Raw genomic sequence first — 14,945 nt, 5'->3', positions numbered from 1 at the left:
ATCTTCAGCCTCAGAATTCTCTGTGTCATGTGTCACTTCGAAGACCCTGATTTTCCACTTTGGGCAATTCATCACATAATGATATTTTGAGTCAGACCTGAAACAACTGTTAATTATTCCCTGGTCATTCCTGGGGTTCATTCACCTATTAGTGCTGTTCCAATCCTGTCTTTTGTTGTGATATCCAGATCTGCTAAAGATGTTTTCACCCTCATTTGAAACCTGTCAGAGTCCAACTATGCTACATAGGCATCCAGTAGATCATCTTTCTTGCAAATCTCATCAATGAACCCGAATAGAAGATCCAAACCTTCATCAGTATCCAACTGATGGGCATCTAGCTCACTAAATACTTTGCTTCTGATTTTACTTTTGTTGGGAGGTGACGATGCCAAGACCAGACCTTGTTTCCTCCTTGGTAGGGACGTAACCCGTGTCCACATCTCCACTTCATTCTTCCACTGGTCGTGTGGCTCAGACTCCGAGAACATCGGCGGGTAATCAGACCCTGACAAGTTCCACTTGCTTTCAGCCATTTCTCACAAAAGCTACTCGGATTATAAGTTTCTGTCTGAAATTTTATTTTCCTTTAGTTTCCAACCTTCACCATTCGACAAGCATTCTCTGTTACCATGTTATAATCCTAACAGCCTGATGGTGAAGGAAGAAACCGGAGCCAATCTTTATTTGGTATAGATTTATTCACTGAGTGAAACATTACGGGTATTTCCCTCCTGACTCGATTCCACTCTATGTCAGTAAGGATCTCTCTATATATGCTCAAGTAACTATCCAATCCATGATGTCCACCTGTATATACTTAACCTCAATTGACATAATTGACAATCACAGAGCATCCAAAAGGTCTCTAATCAGTGTGAATGTCATGCTGTGTCAGCAGCTCAGATGAACAAGTGAATCTCTTCCCACACTTAGAGCCTGTGAACGGCCTCTCCCTCGTGTGAACTCGCTGGTGTCTCAGCAGGGTGGATGTATCACTGAATCGCTTCCCACACAGAGAGCAGGTGAATGGCTTCTCCCCGGTGTGAACTCGTTGGTGTACCAGCAGATGGGATAACCGAGTGAATCCCTTCCCACACTCAGAGCAGGTAAACGGCCTCTCCCCGGTGTGAATTCGCTGGTGTTTCTGCAGGTCAGATGACCGAGTGAATCCCTTCCCACACTCAGAACAGGTGAATGGCCTCTCCCCAGTGTGAACTCGCTGGTGTGTCTGGAGGGTGGATGACCGAGGGAATCCCTTCCCACACATGTAACAGATGAACGGCCTCTCCCCAGTGTGAACCCGCTGGTGTGCTAGCAGGTCGCAAGACCGGGTGAATCTCTTCCCACATTCAGAACAGACAAGCCAGTCCCCGGTGTGAACTCGCTGGTGTGACAGCAGGTAATATGACCGAGTGAATCCCTTCCCACACTCAGAGCAGGTGAACGGCCTCTCCCCGCTGTGAACTCGCTTGTGCATCAGCAGGGGGGATGAATCACTGAATCCCTTCCCACACTCCGAGCAGGTGAACGGCCTCTCCCCAGTGTGAACTCGCTGGTGTCTCTGCAAGTGGGATGAATTAGTGAATCTCTTTCCACATTCAGAACAGGTGAATGGTCTCTCCCCAGTGTGAACTCGCTGGTGTGATTTCAGGCTGGATAACTGACTAAATCCCTTCCCACACTCAGAGCAGGTGAACGGTGTCTCCCCAGTGTGAACTCGCTGGTGTGTCTGCAGGTGAGATGACTGAGTGAATCCCTTCCCACACTCAGAGCAGGTGAATGGCCTCTCCCCGGTGTGACTGCGCCAATGAGTTTCCAACGCAGATGGGGATCTGAATCCCTTCCCACAGTCCCCACATTTCCACGGTTTCTCCATGGTGCGCGTGTCCTTGTGTCTCTCCAGGTTCTACGATCAGCTGAAGCCTCGTACTCACACAGAACACGTGTACGGTCTCTTGCCCCTGTGAATGGTGTGATGTTTTTCTCAAGCTCTGAAACTGGTTAAAGCTTTTTCCACAGTCAGTGCACTGGAACACTCTCAATCAGGTGTGTGTGTCTCGCCGATGTTTAAAACCTTTTGAAGAAAACAGAACAGACAAACATTTCTCCTTCTAGATGCAAAGGCTGTTCATATTCAGGTCCCGATGAGTCGAGTGAGTCTGTCAGATCTTGACGTGATGTTTGGTTTGAGATTTCTGTCAGCAAATCCTCCCCTTCTAATATCCTGCTAAAGGAGTTTACAAGCATTATTGTCAGTACAGGATAGAAATTCAGAACAAACAATTCTAATTTATTTGGAACGTTCTTTCCTCTCACATTCCCCAAAAGCAGGTAATCTCCATCCCAGACACTCCATTCTCACTCTGCCGCACCTAAGATACATCCAACATTACTGCACCAAAAATGTGTGTAAGACACAGGACTCTATTACATGATTAGAGATACATGGTGGTGTGGGGAAGAACTTTATTTCAACAGCCAGTGGTGATGACTTGGAAGTCACTGCCTATGAGGGTGGTGGTTCTAGAGATGATCAATAATTTCAAAATGAAATTGAATTGACACTTGAAGGAAATGAATATTCAGGGTAACGGGGATGAAGAAGGAGGAATGGGATTGACTGGATCGCTCTACAGGGAGTTGGTATGGATTCGAGTTGTCAAATGGTCTCCTGTGTCAGAATTACTCCATCATTGGAAATATATTAAGTAGCTACAGTACTGTCCTCCAAGACTAGAAGGATAACAAATGAACTGTATTACAAAACTATTGATAATATATCTAAAGTGTCCCCCATTACAAAAGTATAATAATTTTCACAATATTATTCTGGTTTATTGTCAAGTGGGTTTATGGGTGTGAGTGTGGGTGCAAGCTTGAAATTATCAAAAGAAGTTAGGTGTAGAAATGTACTTGAAATGCTAATGAGTAAACATCAATGGGGTTTTAGCATGTAAGGTGTGAAGGGAATTTGCATTTATATATAAATGACGGGGTTGTTTGGATTTCAACGGCTGTTAGGTTTTTTGCAACCAGCCAGATAAGCAAGGCTAAGCAGTGTGTTCATTTTACTGACAATATTGGCAACATGAAAGATTGTTATAGTATGGGAAAGGTAAAGTTCCAAAGACCTATGGAACAATGGAATTTACATATTAAAGAGACAAACATATATGAATGAGAATGAAAGGCTATGTTGGGGGACCATGTAAGATCTTGCAGAAGTGTGTGAAACAGCCTTCAGGAAGCCTCCATCCATTTGTGCATAAGTCAACTGTGTCCTGTAACTAAAGTTGGAGACAAGCTTTTGGAATTCCACTGTCAAGTGTGTACTGTGGTAACTTTCTGACTTGTTTTTTAAATTTAAAATCTATTTTGGATTGTTGCCTTAAAGGGGGTGTGTAATTCAGAGTCAGGTTAATTAGGAATTTTACTATATGTTATAGTATTAAGTAATTGTAGTCATATGTATTTGCTTGAAATCTTTTCTTTTGTTAATAAATATTTTAATTTCATGTTTAAAATCTCTAAAGGTCTTAGTGGACTCCTTGGTTCTGAATTCAGTGCACACATCTTCTCGTAATAAATACAAATTGCAAAACTATTGTGATAGCGTGGCCAAGGTTCCCTTGTGGATTTGGTCCACCTGGCACACATCTCCCACATCATAACACTGCAATCACAACATTAGACATATCTTTGTCCTCTCAGACTGTATTGTCCAGGGGGCAATTTGTAGCCAAATTTGCCAATGATACAACGATAGGTAGGAAAGCAAGTTGTGAGGAGGATACAAAGAGTCCACAAAGGGATAGCAATAGGTTTAATGAGGGAGAAAAATATTGGTAGATGGAATATAATGTGTGAAAGTGTGAGATCGTCCACTTTGGCAGGAAGAATAGAAAAATAGAGCATTATTTAAATGGAGGGAGACTGCAGAATGCTGCAGTACAAGTAATGAGAAAAGCAATTGGAATGCCGGCCTTTATTGCAAGGAGGATGGAGTATAACAGTAGGGAAGTCTTACTGCAGCTGCACAGTGAGACCACACCTAGAGTACTGTGCACAGAGAGTCGGCATGGACTCAAGTTTCCGAATGGACTCAATCAGTGCCGTAATGACTCTATAACTGGAAATATATAACGTAGTTACATTGCTATATTATAAGACTAGAAATAATAATAAATGTATTTAATTCTAGAACCATCAATAATATATAGTACCATAAAACAACACTAGACATATCTCTGTCTGATATTAATTTACTGTCCCCTTAAATGTCAGCCATCTCCTGGGGAAACCACCTCTTTAATTGTGAACATTAGGAAAGAGACCATCCTTTTAGCCAGACAAATAAATGTGTCAAACTGAGGGAGCAAAGGATGTCAATGTCTTTAAGAGAGAGAGAGAGACCTGGGCCAACCTTTCCAGAGTCTGCACCCTCCCTGGATTCACTTCCTTTCCCTCCAGTTCCTGCAAATCAACAATTTGCCCCCAGAATGAGAAAAGAAATGGAAAGGGGGAGAAAAGAAAGTGTTTTACTCACAGATGTTGGAGACAGGAGGAAGTTTTAGTCTGTGTGAAGCTCAATCTTCATTCACACAAAGCCCGCGCTCTGAATGGCTGGAGGACCATAGTCCTTCCGGTCCTCCAACTCTTCCCATTGGTCAATCTTCCGCATAAAGACAATGGGGCAGCGGAAGCCTTTGCGGACGCGGGAGACCCTCTGACCCCAACGGTAAGTTGAGCATTCGGCGAAACGCCATTCTCCGCACATGCGCAGCTTCCCCTCTCCCTCGGACATGCGCAGTCTCGGGCCTCCCGCTCCCGCGGCGGCTAGAGCGGTTTCCCTAATGCTGCGGATTGTGGGAGCTGCGGCCGCCATTACTCACCCGGAGCCCAGTCTCCAAACTCCTGAGACTGGGATGGAAAGTGGGGGTGGGGGGCGCGGTGACCCCACCCAGACACAAAGTACATGTGGGTAGTCACTGGATATGATCGTGACGCCCCCTTAGCAAAACAGTTTGTTAACTTCAGGTGTAAAGATTTAGACACCTGGGTGACATATTGGGGAGGGCAATAGGTGAGTGTGAAACTGAACCCGAGAGTCAGCACCTTCAGGGGAGGGAATTGGGGGAAAGCAGGAGGAGGATAGTAGGACGAATTAGTATTTCAATCAATAGAGAGGAAGGAGTGTGTTGGGCAGAGATTCATAGTTTGAATGGGAGAAGGGTGTTTGTTGATAACCAGGATTGTCAGTTCTGAATTTCGATCCTGTTGTTAGAGTGATATTTTTGTAAATTCCCCTTACAGTGTATTGGAGAGGGAGGATTTAGAGACAGGAAGCTCAAAACAGATAATACATCAAAATCTGACAGTCACTCGATTCATCAGTTTCTTAATATCATTGGTTTTTGAACCTAGAAAGAGAAATAGTTCACTCTTCTGTCTGTTGGAAAAGATATCAATGATCCATGGTTGGTGTCTTATCAAGACTTAAACTGATCATCCAACTGGACAGACTCAAGGACACATCTGTTACAGAGAAACCATGGAAATATTGGGACAGTGCAAAGGGATTCTGATCCCCATCTGAGTTGGATACGTGTTCACACTGAGGAACAGCCATTCACCTGCTCCAGGTGGGAAGCGGTTTACAGGTTCTATCAGCTGACTCACCCATCAGCGACTTCACACTGAGGAGAGGTCATTCGTTTGCTCACTGTGTGGAAAGGGGTTCATTCACTTATCCCACCTGCTGAAAGAACAGCACAGTCACACAGGAGAATGTCCGTTCACCTGCTCCGAATGTGGGAAGAGATTCACTTGGTCATCCAATCATGAACCATATTCATTCTGACAGTAGGCCAGTTGGTCTATGTCGGCGTTTATGCTCCACATGAACTTCTTCCAGTTCTCCTTCATTCACCCCTGTCAGCAGAACCTTCTATCCCTTTTTCCCTCAAGTGTTCACCTCGTCCCTCTTCAATGGACCTATCTTATTTACCATAATCACACCCAGTGGTAGTGAGTTCCACATTCTCACCACTCTCAAAGCAAAGAAAGTTTCCTTCTGAATTCTCTATTGAATTTATCAGTGAGAAAATCAGAATCAGAGAATTGTTTCGGTGCAGGAAGAGGCCATTTGGCCCACCGTGTATGTATCTGATCTCCGAAAGAACATAATGATAATGACGCAGTGGTAATGTTGCTGGACTAGTAATCTAGAGACCCACGCTAATTTTCTGGGGACAGGGGTTCAAATCCCATCACAGCAGCTGGTGGGATTTGAATTCAGATAATAAATCTGGAATATAAAACTAGACTCAATAATAGTGACCATGAAACTATCATCAATTGTTGCAAAAACCCACCTGGTTCACTGATGTTCTTCAGCAAAGGAAATCTACCATCCTTACCTGGTCTGGCCTGTGATCCTAGACCCACAGCAATGTGGTTGATTCTTAACTGCCCTCTGAAATGACCTGGCAAAGCAATTAGGGGTGGGAAATAAATGCTGTGCTTGCCAGTGTCGCCCAAATACTGTGAAAATGTTTTTAAAAAGCTAAATGCCTTTTCCCCGTACTCCTGTTCTGTTCAAATAATCATCTAATGCCCTCTTGAATGTCTCGATTGAACCTGCCTCCACCACACTTCCAGACAGTGCATTACAGACCCGTACCACTCGTTGTGTGAAAAAGCTTTTTTCTCACGTCACATTTGCTTCTTTTGCAAATCACTTTCAATCTGTGCCCTCTCGTTCTCGATCCTTTTATGAGCAGGAACAGTTTCTCCCTATCTACTCTGTCCAGAACCCTCATGACACCCTTCATTAACACCTCAATCAAATCTCTTCTTAGCCTTCTCTGCTCCAAGGATAACAGTCCCAACTTCACCAATCTATCTTCATAGCTGAAGTTTCTCATCCCTGGAACCATCTTTGTAAACCTCTTCCATACTCTCTCCAATGTGTTCACATCTTTCCAAAAGTGTGGTGCACAGATCTGTACACAATACAGTGACGGCCTGATCTTTATGGCCCCCAGTTCCGGTCTCCCCAAACAACTGAAAACATTTTCCTGACATCAACCCCATCACACCCCTTCACAATCTTAAAGACCTCTATCAGGACACCCCCTCCTCCTTGGTTGGAGGCTCAATTCCCAGTCAGTCTTCCAGCACCTTCCTGTCTCTCTGTTAGTGTGACGCCCATGGCAGTTTCCCAACTGGGTTGCAGGCCCCGTTATTCTCAGTTAAATTCAACCCTCAGCTCTGTCGCCTGGCTGTCATTGACACCAGTAATAGAGAGAGATAGGAAGATGTCCGAAGTTCAGTTGGGAAGTTGAAACTTGTGACTTTAAACCAACACTTCAACATTTGTCCATCAAATAGCTGCTTTTTATTCGGGGCTTTTATTATTAGCTTAGGCACTAAAGGCAACGGGTGGGGGATTTTAAAGAATTGATTTCCCTTTCTAACTTTGTATTGTCTATAGTGTTAGCTGTGGGTCAGTGGATCACACTCTCACCGCTGGGTTAGAAGGTTGTTGGTTCAAGTCCCTGAGGACAAAAGTTGTATCCAACATTCTGAGTGCCAGCATTGAGGGCGTGCTGCACTGTCAGAGCTGCTGTCTTTTGGATGAGATGTTAACCCAAGGGCCCTGTCTGCTGCTTCAGGTGGACTTAGAACTTCCCGGGGCCACTATTTCGAAGTTAAGCAGGGGAGTTATCCCCAGTGTCCTGGCCGATTTCTATCAATTAACATCACTAAGAACAGATTATCTGGTCAGTGTCACATTGCTGTTTGTGGGATCTTGCTGTGTGTAAATCTGCCACGTTTCCCACATTACAACAGTGACTGCACTTTGAAATTGCTTCATTGGCTGTAAAGCACTTTGGGACATCGTGTGGTCGTGAAAGACGCTATATAAATGCAATTATTAAAATTTAAGATTGATATTATCTGATCTTGTTCTCTGTTACATAATTAATTTCAGTCACCCCAACTTGCCATTTAATTAATTAACTTCGATTTAGACAAGACTTTAACCAATTAAGGCAAAGGCAGAATTGTCTGGATAGTAAATTTAAAAAGAAGTTTATTAAAAGAAAAAGGTTTACTTCACAACTTTAAGACATTGATTTTTTCAACTTCATGCGGGTGATCAGTCTGTAGAAGCGTAACCCTCTCTGGCTCCTTCTTTGACAGTAATTCTTGTGGAATTCGCCCTCGGGAGTCTGGCTCCTTCTTTGACAGAAATTTCCTTGGAACTTGGCCTCGGGAGTCTTCAGTACTTGGCTAGCAAGGAAGACCTTCAGAACCTCTACTTTTATCCCCAAAGTGACCATTACATCACGTCACAGTTTGGCCTATTGTAACATGACAATTGGTCAGTTTGGTTACTAGATTAATTTAATTGGTTCCCCAAATACTTACACCACCTTCTCTCATTATCTTAGACAATAATACAACAGAACTGTTTCATACTATGCCTTTACCTTATTCTATACCATCCCTTATTCATAGACATTCAAACTTTGAGGCTAATCAGAGCTTGAAGGTCTCTCTTGCCAGTACATTTATCTTCCATTGCACATTCTTTACATACACAGCAATTAAGCTTTTACATTCTTACAGCAAATAAAACTCTGTCTTTATTATATCAACTTATTCATTATTGATTCATTAATTGTAACTCAATTAAGGCTCACTACTTATTCAATAATCTGTTCCTGGCTGGTAGTTATTTAAAACAGTAATTGCAGAAGAGACATGTCGAAGCTTTTAATCTTGCATTCATCAGAGCATTTGCGAGAATGCCAAGTGCAAAGGGAACAACAATTTATACTTCATGAGAAGAGAGTGCTGATTGGTTGGCGAAATGGACTTTGATTGGTAGAGGCATCGACAGGGAGAATGCACCGTTGAATTGATGACTGATAGTCAACTGCCAAGGGTTGTTTAAATTCAAACCAGGCATGGTGACTCTGATTGGTCAAGGCATTGCCATGGCAAATGAACCAGAGTATGGCTGTTGCCTATTTTATTCAGTTGAAACAGGTGAATCTGTGTCCATGTTCTTCCTGTCTGCAAATAAGAGGGCTCTGCATATTAATATACGTAGTTTTTAGAACACATAAGTGCACTACACTGCGAGCTCGACTAATCCTAAATTAATTGTCAGCATTGTTTAGCAAATGTTATCCAATCACAGAATCGCATCTAATGTTGCGTACTGTGCTTTGTGTTTTCCAGAACTCAGTATCAACTAATCAAGGTTGATTACTTAATAATTAGATGTTTCATAACTGGCTTTTAATCCAAGATCAATATATAGTTAAGGAAGAAAAGTTGCAGACTGTGAAACAGCTGCAAGAAGCCATATGTTAAATTAAGATAGCTTCCTTGACCTTGTTACTCATAACAGTGAATACAATATGAAAGTGATTGAGTTTTAAAACAAAATTTGACTTCGCAGGCCTACCTACAGTTTCTTACATTACAGCAGTGACTCCAGTTCAAAGGCACTGCATCAGCTTTAAAATGCTTCGGGGGTCTTGTGCTAGTGATAGGTGCTATAGATGTGCAATTTTTTCCAGTTGTCCACAAATATGATACGTTACACTCGGTCCCCTCATCAAAATCATAAAATTAAGACCCTGTAATTACTAATGGAAATAACATGCCTTTGACACGTTTTTGTATACTCTGTGAAAATCCACACACACTATATCCTGAATCATTTGTTTGAAAACACAGCAAGTTGTCGTGATTTGGAATGCACTGCCTGAAAACAGTGCGAGAAGCAGTTTTGACTATATCTTTCAAAAGGGAACTGGACAGAATCTTGAAAGGAAAAGAAAATTGCAAGGCAATGGGATTAATTGGGTATTTATTTCAAAGGGGCAAGACTGGCAGAATAGCCTCCTTCTGTGTCTATGAGATGCATGTACATTTCATGCGGGTGGTAATGACCTGGAACGCACTTCCAATGAGGGTGGTAGAAGCAGAGATGAGGGAATGGTTTCTAAAGGAAGCTGGATGACCACTTGAGGGAGATAGACCTACAGAGTTATGGGGATACAGCAGGGAGATGAGACTGACTGGTTTGCTCTACAGGGAGCCTTCTACAGTCAGGAACATGATGGTCCCGTGTCCAACCTAATGACTCTATGATCTAAAGAGAGAAATTTCAGCGGCTCCAGTCTCTCCAAATAACTGAAGTCCATCATCCCTGGTTCCATTCTCATAAATCCTCTCTCCAGCACCGAGACTCAATGGAACAGAGACAAATGTATTTATTTTAGATCTACCTGGAGTGGTAAGAAAAACACTATTTACTCTCCGGGATAAAATAAATGTCCTTCATTAGTTTTTGTGGATCATTTCAGTGGAAATGTGTACTCCCAGGTTCAAAGAGCATCAGCCACTGGAAGCAAAGTTGTAAGGCCGGCCAGTCCAGCAGAAAGAAACCCTCCAACATTCCCACTTCACCAAGTGTCAGAATGAACATGGTTCAGTCCTGGAAGTGATTAACAGCAGCAATAACAGCAGAATCCAACCCCTGGAATCACTTGTGAACTCACTGGTGTCTCAGTAGGCTGGATGACTGAGTGAATCCCTTCCCTCACTCAAAGCAGGTGAACAGCCTTTCCCTGGTGTGAACACGCTGGTGTGTCAGCAGGTTCGATGAATCACAGAATCCCTTCCCACACTCAGAGCAAGTGAATGGCCTTTCCCCACTGTGAGCTCGCTGGTGTCTCAGCAGGCTGGATAAATAAGCAAATCCCTTCCCACACACGGAGCAGGTGAACGGCCTCTCCCCAGTGTGAACTCGCTGGTGTCTCAGCAGGGTGGATGAATCCTTGAATCCCTTCCCACAATCAGAGCAGGTGAACGGCCTCTCCCCAGTGTGAACTCGCTGGTGCATCTGCAATTTGGACAACTGAATGAATCCTTTCCCACACTCAGAGCAGGTGAATGGCCTCTCACTGGTGTGGACCTGCTGGTGTTCCCACAGGTTGGATGACCTTCTAAATCTCTTTGTGCAGTGAGGGCAGCTGAATGGTCTCTCCTCAGTGTGAGTGCGCTGGTGAAACGTCACTTCCTGAGAACTTTTGAAGCCACTCCCACAGTCAGGGCATTTAAAGGGTCTCTCATTGGTGAGTGATATGGTGCCTCAGCAAGCTGGATGACTCAGTGAACCGTTTCCCACACACGGAGCAGGTGAACAGACTTTCCCTGGTGTTAACTCGCTGGTGTCTCAGCAGGTGGGATGACCGAGTGAATACCTTCCCACACTTGGAGCAAGTGAACGGTCTCTCCCTGGTGTGAGCTCGCTGGTGTGTCTGCAAGTGGGATGACTGAGTGAATCCCTTCCCACACACAGGGCAGGTGAACGGCCGCTCCCCAGTGTGACTGCATTGATGAATTTCCAGCTTTGATGGGGATATGAATCCCTTCCCACAGTCTCCACATGTCCACTGTTTCTCCATGCTGCAGGTGTCCTTGGGTCTCTTCAGATTCATGATCAACTGAGCGGTCCACACACAGAGCATGTGTACAGCCACTCCCGCTGCAGTAAATGGGGATGCTTTTTCAGGCTGCGTAACTGGTTAAAGCTCCTTCAAAAGTCAGCACACTGGAACACTCTCATTCGGGTGTGTGTGTCTTGGTGCTTTTTCAATAACACTGATTTTTAAACCTTCTGAAGCAGACAGAACAGACAAACATTTCTCCTTCTAGCTTCAAAGGCCATTGATATTCAGCTCCCGATGAATTGACCGACTTGGTCAGATCTTGACGTGATGTTTGGTTTGAGATTTCTGTCTGCAAATCTTCCCCTTCTAATATCCTATAAAAGAAGTTTACAAAAGTCATCATTGTCAGTACAGGATAGAAATTCAGAACAGACAATTCTAATTTCTAACGAACATTCTTTCCTCTCTCATTGACCAAAAGCTGTAAATCTCTGCCCCACACACTCTCCCTAAATTCTCACTCTGCTGTACCTAATATACAGCCTCCCAATTCTCCTGAAGGTGCCATGAATTCATGCTGATCAACAGATCCACACCTTGTGGTTCTTGTGCAGGATACAGAGTCCTGAAAATCTTCGTGCAGGCCACTAGACTGAGAACTCATTGACTGGTGGAAGTGGGGACAATCAGCGGTTTCAAAATGAACTTGAAGGAATTAAACCTACAGGGGAACAGGGATATAGATAGGGAACAGGACTGACTGGATTGCTCTAAAGGGTGGACAAGGACTTGAATTGCCGAATGTATTCCTTCAGTGCTGTAATGACTCTATGATTGGAAATATGTAACATAGCTGCAGTACTATATTACAGGGCTAGAAATAATAATAAATATATTTCGTAAGAGAAGCAGAAATAGAACATTTAATATGTACCATAAAACAATACTAGACAAATCTCTGCCCTGTATTATTTTACTGTCCCCTTAAATGTCAGCCGTCTCCAGGGGAAACCACCCCTTTAATTGTGAACATGAGGAAAGAGATCATCCTTTTAGCCAGACAAATAAATGTGTCAAGCGGAGGAAGCAAAGGATGTCAATGTCTTTAAGAGAGAGAGAGAGAGAGACCTGGGCCAACCTTTGCAGAGTCTGCACCCTCCCTGGATTCACTTCCTTTCCCTTCAGTTCCTGCAAGTCAACAATTTGCCCCCAGAATGAGAAAAGAAATGGAAAGGGGAAAACATTGATTTCCTCACAGCTGTTGCCCAGAGAAGGAAATTTTAGTCTGAAGCTCATTGTCCAACTTCCGCATTGTGACGTCCACAAAGGAACCCTGCCTGAATCAGCCAATAGGAATCACTCTGCTCCGCGGTGATGTCGTCGGGTTCCATCTGCAGGCCAGGCGCGCGGACACGGGAGCCCCGCCCCCACCCATTGTCCCACCCACCCGAGCAAACGTTTCCAAGCAACTGGCTGACGGCTCCGGCCAGAGCGAGAAGCAGCACGGAGAACTCGGGAGAGGGGAAGCTGCGCATGTGTGGTGTTTAGCCCGCCCCCTTCCCATCATGCTGAGGGGCTGACCAATGGGAAGAGTTGGAGGACCAGACGGACCCTGGTCCTCCAGTCAATCAGAGCGCGGGCTTTGTGTGAAGGAAAATTGAGCTTCACACAGACTAAAACTTCCTCCTGTGTCCAACATCTGTGAGTAAAACACTTTCTTTTCTCCCCCTTTCCATTTCTTTTCTCATTCTGGGTCAAACTGTTGACTTGCAGGAACTGAAGGGAAAGGAAGTGAATCCAGGGAGGGTGCAGACTCTGGAAAGGTTGGCCCAGGTCTCTCTCTCTCTTAAAGACATTGACATCCTTTGCTCCCTCAGCTTGACACATTTATTTGTCTGGATGAAAGGATGGTCTCTTTTCTCATGTTCACAATTAAAGGGGTGGTTTCCCCAGGAGATGGCTGACATTTAATGGGACAGTAAATTAATTTTGGACAAAAATATGTCTAGTGTTGTTATATGGTACATATTAGCTATATTATTGATGGTTCTGTAATAATGTTTATTATTATTTCTAGTCTTGTAATATGGTACTGTAACTACGTTACATGTTGCCTGTCATAGAGTCATTATGATACAGAAGGAGTCCATTTAGCAGCTCGGGTAGATGCCGACTCTCTGTGGAGCAATCCCATTCCCCCTCGATATCCCTGTTCCCCTCCAAGTTTATTCCCTTCAATTTCATTCTGAAATCAATGACTATCTCCACTTCCACCACCCTCACAGGCGGTGAGTTCCAGGGCATCACCACTGGCTGTTGAAATAGATTTTTCCCTCACAGCTCCATGTATCCCTAATTATGTAATAGAGTACTATGTATTACACACATTTTAGTGCAGTACTGTTGGGTGTATATTAGATACTGCACATTGAGAATTGAGAGGGAGTAAGTGGGATGGAGATGTACAGTTTTTGCAGAACGAGTGCACCATAGAAACTAGAATTGTCTGTTCTGAATTTCTATCCTGTACTGGCAGTGATGACTTTTGTAATCTCCTTTTACAGGATATTAGAAGGGAAGAATTTGCAGACAGAAACCTCAAACCAATCATCACATCAAGATCTGACGCAGCCACTTGATTCATGGGACCTGAGTATCACCGGCCTTTGAATCTGGAAGGAGAAATGTTTGTCTGTTCTGTTTGCTTCAAGAGATTTTAAATATCAGTGTGACTGGAAAAGTACCGATACACACACACCTGAGTGAGAGTGTTCCAATGCACTGACTGTGGAAAGAGCTTTAGCCAGTTACACAGCCTGAAAAAATACCACACCATTCACAGTGACGAGAGACCGTGCATGTGTTCTCTGTGAGGACGAGGCTTCAACTGATCACTGAACCTGGAGAGACTCAAGGACACCCACACCATGCAGAAACCATGGAAATGTGGGGACTGTGGGAAGGGATTCAAATACCCATCTCACCTGGAAATTCATTGGCACAGTCACAGTGGGGAGAGGCCGTTCATCTGCTTTGTTTGTGGGAAGGGATTCAGACGGTTATCGTCCTTGGAGTCACACCAGCGAGTTCACACTGGGGAGAGGCCGTTCATCTGCTCTGAGTGCAGGAAGGGATTCGCTCAGTTATCCCACCTGCAGGGACACCAGCAAGTTCACACTGGGGAGAGACCATTCACCTGCCCCGTGTGGGAAAGGATTCACTCATTCATCCCACCTGCAGACACACAAACGAGTTCACACCGGGGAGAGGCAGTTCTTCTGTTTTGAGTGTGGGAGGTGATTCAGTAATTCTTCTGATCTCCAAAAACACAAGTGTATTCATACCGGGTAGAGGCCGTTCACCTGCTCTGAGTGTGGGAAGGGATTCACTCAGTCATCCCACCTGCAGCGACACCAAGTTCACAAATAATTGGAGGAGTTGAATTCTGCTGTTATTGCTGCT

The 14,945-nt window shown here is 44.1% G+C and overlaps 4 protein-coding genes and 1 pseudogene across 5 annotated transcripts in view; 3 read left to right on the top strand and 2 right to left on the bottom strand.

Moving 5' to 3' along the window:
* Positions 1–14,945, top strand: part of LOC144697263 (uncharacterized) — a 330,696-nt gene that overhangs the window by 34,889 nt on the left and 280,862 nt on the right. The gene's annotated exons all lie outside the window — the stretch shown is intronic.
* The window catches only part of LOC144697287 (uncharacterized), a 685,032-nt gene that overhangs the window by 437,187 nt on the left and 232,900 nt on the right, over positions 1–14,945 (top strand). The window lies entirely within an intron of this gene.
* The window catches only part of LOC144697957 (uncharacterized), a 375,283-nt pseudogene that overhangs the window by 130,506 nt on the left and 229,832 nt on the right, over positions 1–14,945 (bottom strand). The window lies entirely within an intron of this gene.
* LOC144697292 (uncharacterized) overlaps positions 1–14,945 on the top strand; it is a 318,255-nt gene that overhangs the window by 230,819 nt on the left and 72,491 nt on the right. The window lies entirely within an intron of this gene.
* Positions 1–14,945, bottom strand: part of LOC144697446 (uncharacterized) — a 55,754-nt gene that overhangs the window by 10,979 nt on the left and 29,830 nt on the right. Inside the window, exons 4-5 of the mRNA XM_078569423.1 lie at positions 10,650–11,005; positions 951–1,787 (exon numbers count right to left, since the gene is read on the bottom strand). Of these exons, the coding sequence (XP_078425549.1) occupies positions 951–1,787; positions 10,650–11,005 (1,193 nt within the window). The remainder of the gene's footprint in view (positions 1–950; positions 1,788–10,649; positions 11,006–14,945) is intronic.

Source organism: Cetorhinus maximus, chromosome 23 (assembly GCF_964194155.1).
Source record: "Cetorhinus maximus chromosome 23, sCetMax3.hap1.1, whole genome shotgun sequence".
In the NCBI taxonomy this organism is placed as follows: domain Eukaryota; kingdom Metazoa; phylum Chordata; class Chondrichthyes; order Lamniformes; family Cetorhinidae; genus Cetorhinus; species Cetorhinus maximus.
This window is presented reverse-complemented; position numbering and strand designations above follow the sequence as displayed.